The sequence below is a fragment of the Chelonoidis abingdonii genome, chromosome 3 (genome assembly GCF_003597395.2).
Source record: "Chelonoidis abingdonii isolate Lonesome George chromosome 3, CheloAbing_2.0, whole genome shotgun sequence".
In the NCBI taxonomy this organism is placed as follows: domain Eukaryota; kingdom Metazoa; phylum Chordata; order Testudines; family Testudinidae; genus Chelonoidis; species Chelonoidis abingdonii.
The window spans coordinates 16,194,449-16,203,960 of NC_133771.1; the positions used below are offsets into that span (position 1 = coordinate 16,194,449).

A 9,512-nucleotide genomic window follows, 5' to 3' on the forward strand; every position below is an offset into this window, starting at 1 on the left:
GTTTGGACTCGAAGCTGGGAGTGTGACTTCCAGCTCGGAGAGAGATGTCCACACTAGCTCTCATCAAGCTGAGTGGCGGGACAGGCTGGCCACTCCAGGGATGTGCCTGTGGTCTTGGATGGGTAGATACTCAGGGCGGCTCGCCTGCTGCATTGCTGTAGCTACATTCTATTTTTACCATACTAGCTCAGTGACAGCTGACTCAGGTATGTCTCCTCTAGCTGGGAATCACACCCCCAGCTCCAAGTGTAGACATACCTTCGCCTCTCACAGGATCCCAGAGCCTGGGTGCCACCTGGAGCCAGAATGTCTACACAGCAGTTAATCAGCCCCACAGCCTGAGCCCTGTGAGCCCAAGTCAGCTGACATGGGCCAGCTGTGGGTGTTCAATTGCAGTGTAGACATCCCCTCAGAGACTAGGGTGAGACCTAATGTGGAGGGCAGATTATCCCACATCTGTCAGCTGCATGATTCTTATGCCTTCTACTGAAGCTTCTTGTTCTGGCATCTGTTGGAGGCAGGATACTGGAGTAGTCCTGAGCATGTATGGCAATTCCTATGTTCCTGAACAAGCACTGTACTGAAGTTATAGTCAACTGCTAAATAGGAAGGCACTTGGAACCTTAAACTTAGCATCTGATCCTGCTGCCAATTATGTCCCTGGCAAAATTCCCCATTGACGTCAAAGGCAGCAGGATCTAGCTCAAAGAATTTTTCTTTGTTTTGAAAAGTTGCTGTTTTGGGCATCCTTTAAAATAAATAAGCAAAGAGTGAAATTCTGCCCTTTGAGGCAGAGAGCTGCCAATGGGAGCCACACACACACTGCCAAGGGCAGCGTTTGGACTCTGTTTCTCATAGGACCGACACTGTCTTTATTATAAATGACCCCATCAGCAGAATTTGCACATAGACTCCCAGGGCGGCTATGGCAGCAAGTTAAGCAGCCACTGCTGCACTGGCAGGGGAGAGATAAAACAGGAATTCCCTCCACCTCCCAGAACCAGAAGTGTGCATGGGAGATCTTTCTGTCTCTGGGGGCCCTAGGACCCAAGCTGTGCCCCTGCCTCAGGGGTTGGCCTTGGAGACAGAAACTGCCGACTGCTGGACACTGAGGCTGGCAGAGCAGTGGCAGAACAGCTTCATAAGCAACTTAAAGAGGGATCAGGAGGGACACTGATGATGCCATCAGAGAGTGTTTACTACAGTTTTGACTGGACGTTCCCTCCTCTCTCCCTAGGTTTGTCTTTCCATTTAGCTAATCCCCTCCTCGCTAACTTGCTCCTCCAAATTAAAATAAAGAGCACATGGCTGCCATCAAGCTGCTTGTGTCTCCTATCCCTTTCCTCCACCTTGTGTTGTCTTGTCTATTTAGGTTGTAAGCTCTTTGGGGCAGGGACTGTCTGCAATTTTGTACAGCAGCCAGCACAATGGGGTCCTCTCTTGCTTGGTCCCTATTAGTCACTGTCATATCAAACATGATTCGTGAATCTGTGATTCATGACTCCATGCCTTTAAAGAAGCGGGTTTTTTACCCACGAAAACTTTTGCCCAAATAAATCTGTTAGGCCAGGTCTACACTGGGGGAGGGGATCAATCTAAGATATGCAACTTCAGCTATGAGAATAGCGTAGCTGGGTGTCGACGTATCTTAGATCGACTTAGATAGACTTACTTCATGTTCTCGGGGCACAGGATCGACGGCCACCACTCCCCTGTCGACTCTGCTTCCTCCTCTCCTCCTGGTGGAGTTCCGGAGTCGACGGGGAGGGCGGTCGAGGATTGATGTATCACATCTAGACAAGACGTGATACATCGATCCCCGATAGATTGATCACTACCCACTGATCCAGCAGGTTGTGTAGACATACCCTTAGTCTTTAAGGTGCCACTGGACTCCTCGTTGTTTTAATGATTCATGAATGACAGACTAGTTGACTATATATGTATTTATGAAGACTTGGAAAGCCACAAGAGGCAGTTAATAACTGTACTTATAATTATACATCACATACTAGTAGGATGATTTCTGACACTTGTTAGCCAGTACATAATGTAAGGCATAGAATACACCCCAGTAAAAGGTATTATGTGCACAGTATTAATACAACGTGTTTGTGTATGTGCAGAGACATTATATTAACAATGTGTTATGCTCTCTCCCCAATTCTGTTCACCCATGTCAAGTCTCCCACAATATTTTGCAAAACTTAAGTCAGCTTTGGTATTAGAAAATAGGAAGCCTGTCAAAGTCAGGATACATGAATAATATGTCCTTGCACAAGTTGGTATGTACCTCTATGCTCAACTGGCTTGGAATGTAGTATCTGAAACAGAAATAAGTACAGAACAAAAGAACAAGTTAAGGAATATGAGCTGGGGGGCTGGATTTTAGTGACATGTAAAAAGCTGTGTAACCCGTAAAATCACAGTATAAATATTGCTAGCTGAAAAGCATATCTTTAGAGCAACTAGCTGTGTAAGGTGAACATGTTGTCAGATAAGAATTGCTTCCTGGAAGGAGAGTATGTATGTCTCTTTTTGTATTGTACTGCTTTGTTTTTTCACAGTACATTTGGAAAAGTTTTTAGTTATTTGATCTTTTGAACCATTTTTAACAATGAACCGCCAGTGTAGGCAAACAATTAGCTAAACCGTTCAGTCAGTACACCTGAATTGCATTTCTGAGAATGTATCTGTCATCACTAGAGCTCATGGAAAATTCCCCATTGGAACTTTTTTAGAGATGAAAATTTTTTGGTTCAAATTTTCCATTTTTGATGGGAAAAATTCAAAACAAAAAACCCTTTGTTTTGTTTAAATTTGAAAAAAAATATTTTTTTTCCTTTTCTCCCCTAGGAACACTTTCTCACTCTTTCTTCTCCCCTTCCTGTTTTCCAGTGAGGAGGAAAAAGTTAAGCTGTTTTTTACCCACTGAAATTAAAAGAAAAGAGAGCCCATACTTGAAAGAGTTTGCAATCTATTAACTTTACTTCTGTCCAGCATTGTCAATTTAGATCTGTTGGCCCATGAGTCATAAGTTTCCTCAGAGCAAAAATTATTCCTTTTATTTATATATATATATGTGTGTATATTCAAACAGTTCACAGATCTCAGCGATCCCTTAACTACATTGCAATACAATGCATCTTTATTTGGTACACAAGCAGCATCCTGAAATGCTTTACAGAGTTAATAACACAATGCCATAAATAATAGCAGAGTGGGACAGCAATTGAAGAGAGATATTTTTCAGCTGAGATATGAAAAGAGACGAAGAGATGAAGGCCACTGCTAGAAGCAAGGGATCCATCTAATCAAGCTAGCACTAGTCTGTTCCAGTATTCCTGTGCTGCGTAAACCTCTACATGTAAATGACTTGACTGGAGTAACCCTTCTAATAACTATACTGTTAATAATGATAAAAACACTTTAACACAAATTATGAATCAATGGAACTTTAATCAGATAACATGTAGTCTATAAAGAAATACAGCACATGCAGTAGTAAAAGCCATTTTAAAGCAAAATATTATTAATTTAGTAATAATAATAACTAGCTTTTACTCAGTGCAATTCATCCTTAGATCTCAAAGCACTTTACAAAAGAGGTCAGTATCATTACCCATATTTTACAGATGGAGAAACTGAGGCACAAGGAGGAAAGTGACATGCCCAGGATTCCCCATCAGGCCAGCAGAAGAGCTGGGAATTGAATAGAAGTATGAATCAGAAGGAAGAGAAATAGGTAATGCTTTTCCAAAGATTGATAATGGACCTAAGTTGTGGCCACTTTGCACTTAGCTGCTGGCAAAAAGCAGCTCAAGTCTCCATATCCAGTCTCATAGACTCATAGACTTTAAGGCCAGAAGGGTCCATCATCATCATCTACTCTGACCTCCTGCACATTGCTGGCCACAGAACCTCACCCACCACTCCTGTAATAGACCTGTAACCTCTGACTGAGTTACTAAAGTCCTCAAATCATGGTTTAAAGACTTAAAGTTGCAGAGAATCCATCATTTACATTAGTTTAAACCTGCAACTGACCCATGCCCCAAGCTGCAGACGAGGGTGAAAAAACCCCAGAGTCTCTGCCAATCTGACCCAAGGGGAAATTCCTTCCTGACCCCAAACATGGCAATCAGTTAGACCCTGAGCATGTGGACAACCCCCAGCAGCCAGACATCTGGGAAAAAATTCTCTGTAGTAACTCAGAGCCCTCCCCATCTAGTGTCCCATACCTGCCATCGGAGATATTTGCTGCTGACAGTTGCAGATCAGGCCAATGCCATTGTAGGCAGTCCCATCATATCATCTCCTCCATAAACTTATCAAGCTCAGTCTTGAAGCCAGTTAAGTTTTTGTCCCCACTGCTCCCCTTGGAAGGCTGTTCCAGAACTTTACTCCTCCGAAGGTTAAAAACCTTCACTTATTTCAAGCCTGTATTTGTTGATGGCCAGTTTATATCCATTTGTTCACATGTTCACATTGGTGCTTAACTTAAATAAGCCTGCTCTCTCCCTGGTATTTAGCCCTCTGATGTATTTATAGAGAGCAGTCATATCTCCCCTCAGCCTTCTTTTGGTTAGGCTAAACAAGCCACGCTCTTTGAGTCTCCTTTCATAAGGTAAGTTTTCCATTCTTCATATCATCTTACTAGCTCTTCTTTGCACCTGTTTCAGTTTGAATTCATCTTTCTTAAACATGGGAGACCAGAATTGCACACAATATTCCAGATGAGGTCTCGATGCATTCACAGGATGATCTCTCAATGCAGGCGGATCCTCCACTGGCACAGAGTTATTGTTGCTGGTACTACATGCACCATCCCTTCAACGCATAGGCATGTGGCCAGGGAAATGGGTGAATGGTTGAAGTGTCTCAGCATTCTGGACGCTGCTGCTATAAAGTCCATTGGGCTATAGACAGCAAGCATAATTTAAAGTAGAGCTTCAACTGCTACAATGCCAGGGAACTGTGTCAGCTCAAAGTCAGCCCAGGGGAGTGCAAAGGTAACTTAAAGCTACATTTCCGAGGCTAGTGCGTTTGTTTTGTGCTTTGCCGACACAACTCAGTATCTGAGCCAGTATCTTTAGCATTGTTTGGTATTCTCATCTGTGAAGCCAAGTTTGTGGGTCTAATTTCTAAGAGAGAAATCTAACATAAACCACATTATCTTCCACTGAGTCTCTTAGGCCCTTTTCCTGATTGATGCTGAGCAGCTGCATAATTTATAGAAATCAGGGAGAGTTGTGGGGTTGCCCAGCACATCTCAGGAGCTGGCTCTAGTTAATCAGCTTTTTTTGGAGTCTGATGGCATGTAAAGATCAATAGCCATGCAACCCAGAGATGGATGCATTTTTATGGCACTTTATGTAGTGGTATCACTAGGACCCTACCAAATTCACGGCCACGAAAAACTCATCATGGATCATGAAATCTGGTCTCACAGAAAAAGAAGAAAAAACAGGTAAAGCATATGAAATGTAAAGTATTAAGTGAGGCTTTTTTTTTTTTACCAACATCCCTTATTCCCATTCCCTTAGGCATTAGGCCTATCTAATCGTCTTTTAGATGGTATTAAAGATGGCAGTAGCTGCCCCTTTTGGGAAAAGCGATGTTAGTTGAGATGGGCTGGAGCCGTTGTCATTACTGTTGCTAAAATCTGATCCTGTTTCCCTGAAGACAAAACAAGAGCAACAGACACAAAGAGTGAAAGAAAAGATCAGCACAGATAGAAAATGCTGCTTCTGTCTCTAGTGCTGCTGCTTACCTGCAGCCTTGCTGCTGGAGAACCACAGCCCCCCAGCACATGATCTGATCAGCTGCTCCAAGGCTTGTCAGACTTGTACCAGCATCAGACTGTTTAGGGCACCGTTTTAGCTGTGGTCATGGGCCCACAGGAGTGTAGGAAGAGAAGGTCTTGGCTGGCTCAGCCAGACTCTTTCTAGACAAAAGTCAAAAGGAAAGAGAAGAAAAAAAAGGTGGGGGAAGGACAAGGGCATGTGAAAGGGAGAGATGGGTGACAGCAGGAAGCAAAGTCTTACATTTGAGGTGGTGTTTGGGATTTAGCAGGAGCTGGTTGAAGTACTGATGCCATCTGGGTTTCTCTTTCTGGCCAGGACTAGGCTGGACATCTCTCAGGATCAAGGCAGTGAAGGTCCAAAGATGTCACAATGGATCCCAGAAGATAGTGGGGAAGGAACGGGAAGCTCATTCCCAGCCAGCTAACTTGATTCTTCCCCTGAAGTCTTTTTTCAGGACCCCAAAAGGGAGTGACGGGTGAAATATCCTATCCTCTCATTATTTTCTCCACCATTTAGGTCAAATTTCCAGGACACCTGTTTTGGTCCGTTGATTTCTAGTCCTACACAGCTCTTGTTCATGAGACATGATCTCAACACAGTCCTTGGGTGTTCTTTTTGTCTTAAATTTTTGCTGATTTATATAAATAATTTTATGTAATAGGCTGAACTGGACTTTTCTTACATTGGACAAGTTAGAGCACTGGACTGTACACAGCAAAAGCATTTAAGTTTCATTGGATCAAAGGTGCTTCATAAATGCAAGATAATGTTGAAATACTAAGTACATGAGATGAACAAAATTAAGTGGCCTTCAATCACAGGATCATAAAGAAGTACAAGTTAGCCATGGAAAAGCCTTATTAAATCACTTAGTCTAATTCCTGACAATGCTTAATTGTTTTCTGTGATATATTTTCTAGTGAGTTGTCCAGTCCAGCTTCAAAGCAATGGGACTTCCACCACTTCTCTTGGGAAACTGTTTTGCATAACGGATAACTTTAATCAATGTTTTTTTCAGTTTGGGATTGCTCAGAATCAAGATAATGGAATGTACTGATGGACAAGCATCTGTAATGATTGTACAGGCAAGGCTTGCAGCAGCTGTTTCTTCATATATATTTGTCAACAAGATCAGCAAAGCTATGAAGTTAACAATGTTGATGAGGAAGAAAGACATGATCACTTTCATTGCTTGAATGTGGGCCTCCGTACAGGGGCTCCTGAAACTGCTCGAGTTGTTTTGCATCTGCCGGGTGTGTCTCCAGAGAGAGAACAACAACAGAAAGGCTGAAACCATGAATATGGTGAACGCCATGGAAAATCCAATGCCACAGATAGAAAGTATGTGAGACACAGATGTTTCCACTGTGACATTTTTCACTTTGTAAAGTCTTTTGAGACTGGAATTGAAATCATTACGCTCTATTTTGTAAATAGAATTAAGGAAAGGGAAGCTGCTGAACAAGGATAAAAGCACAGAACCCAGGAGCAACCATGGCACCAGCCTGGAGATTTTAAATTTTAGACAGATGAAGAGGGGGTGGTTGAAGTCTGCAATTTTCACACAGTAAAATACACACAAGCAGGCAGCGAACCATTGATTGGAAGAGTTAAAAAACCAGGTAAGAGCTCTGAATACTTGGAACACGGACTTCAGGTAATAGATCTCTGGGTAAACTGTTGAGCAAAAAGTCTGTAACATTGTTTTGACCAAGAAGCAAACTCTTAAGAATGCCAAGACAGCCAAGATATTATCAGTTGAGGACAGGTACCTCTGCTTGACACGTTCAACACAATTCACGGTCACAATGAAAGAATTTATCCACATCCCAACAAAAGCCTCACATGCTAAGATTACCAGGACAATTATGCCTGATTTAGTGATGTCATCATCTTTTACATCCTCATTGTATCCCATTCTTTAAGAAAGTTCTGACTTTGAAATAAACATTCGTCATGCAGCGTTTTACTGTTGGGATGTGGTTGACAGATGCACTCTCCTCTTGTCTGTGTATCTTCTATAGACAACACAGCTTTATATAGTTGGGAAAACAACCTTTCAGAGACGTCTCTTCATAATGAAGCACCTGCTTGACCAGGAATGTAAATGTGTGGAGTATTCTCTTACAATGTATCAGTATCACTCATTAATATTTGCATTTTCATTCTGAAGAGCTGTGTACAGAGTAAAAATAATTTTTAAAATGATACTTTAGGAGGCCTTCTGTTTATGCCCAAATAATACAAACTAAATAAAACATATACCACATAACCCACTAATATATTACATTTGTGTTCATTAATTTTCTAGTCTGAAATTTGAATGACTTCAGTACATTTACACAGCTGAAAAATAAAGATGTGCATTACTGGAGAAACCAGAGGAATAAATGCATTGCTATTATGAAACAGGGATGGGCCTGAGTTGCTGAGTTCAGATCTGGATTTGGATGTCAACATTCCTAAAAGTTCAAGAGCATTTGAATCCAGGCCTTGGTTCAGCCCGTTTAAAAGACAGCTGTCAGCTGCAAAGTCCAGGTCTGGATTCCAGCATTTCCAGATTTCAGTGGTGTTTTGATCAGGTGATTTGGTTTTGAACCACCTCTAGTACTAAGTAATAGCAGAAAGAGAGGAAACTGCACAGGTCAGATTTTATTATTTTAAAGTAATATACTCTGCATGGTCAGTCTGCAATGTGTTTAGTCTGTTGTAATGAATGAAGAGTTCACAAGGCCTGGCTGGCTTCCCATAGAACCTTGAAACAATTTCCAGGTCTTGGTCCCTATCTACAAGGTGCTCAAAGTCCAGAACCCCAGTGTATCTAAAAGATTACCTAAGGCTCTGGCATGAGGACTGTGGTCGACAACTCCACTCTCCTCAGCCTGCCTGCTCAAACACAGAGCAGTGTGTATGTATTTAAAAATCTCTACCGGAACCTTACAAGGCACACACCATTTCCTTCGGTAGGATGAAGATGAGAGAAAGAAGGAACCGCACATGACGCGTTACTTACTTAGCTGAATGCACAATTGGAAGGCACTCAGATACTATGGTGATATGGCTGACCCATAAACCTATATAGAATTCAATGGCAACAAACTATAATTAACAGAGAGTGAAGGCGGCCTGGGGGTATGTCATCCCCTTGCAAAAGGTTGAGTTGAGCAAAACTCAAACTTCTGAAAACCAGGAAATACCTAGGCAACCTTAGCTCTTCCCTCTTTCAGCAATGCCCCTATATGACCAGCAACACACACCCCTTTACTCTGCCAACCTCACAGTTGCTGAAATGTACAAATTCTCCTTTTCCAGCCCATTCACTCTCACTCACAGGATTCCCTCAAACACTATCAAAGAACAAAACCAGAAAGCCACCTCAACAACATGTCCATGCCACCTACCCTCTGTTCTCCTGGAGCTGGCAGTAGCCAATAGGAATTATTTGCATACATGCCAGGTGCAGTCAGTGTGTTAGGTATGCCTCCACTAGAAGGTGGAAGCAGTGGCTGGCAGAGACAACTCATACCTGCTGATACAGGAGGTGCGGGGTGCGGGGAACATGACCACTCCACATGTCACCTCGGCGAGGAACCCTCTAGCCCCACCTCCTTGGGGCAGGGCTGGGGCCACAGGATTGGGGAACATTCTTCTGGGCCAGGCCAAGGAGACCCACAGCACCCCAGTGTCTCCCTGGAGCTCCTGCAC

General features: G+C 42.7%; 1 protein-coding gene across 1 annotated transcript; it reads right to left on the reverse strand.

Annotated features, from left to right (window-relative positions):
* Positions 1-6,319: 6,319 nt before the first annotated feature.
* Positions 6,320-8,034, reverse strand: LOC116823208 (taste receptor type 2 member 40-like). The gene has a single exon (XM_032777623.2). The coding sequence runs from the start codon at positions 7,723-7,725 to the stop codon at positions 6,724-6,726; it is 1,002 nt and encodes a 333-aa protein (XP_032633514.1). The 5' UTR covers positions 7,726-8,034; the 3' UTR covers positions 6,320-6,723.
* Positions 8,035-9,512: the final 1,478 nt, after the last annotated feature.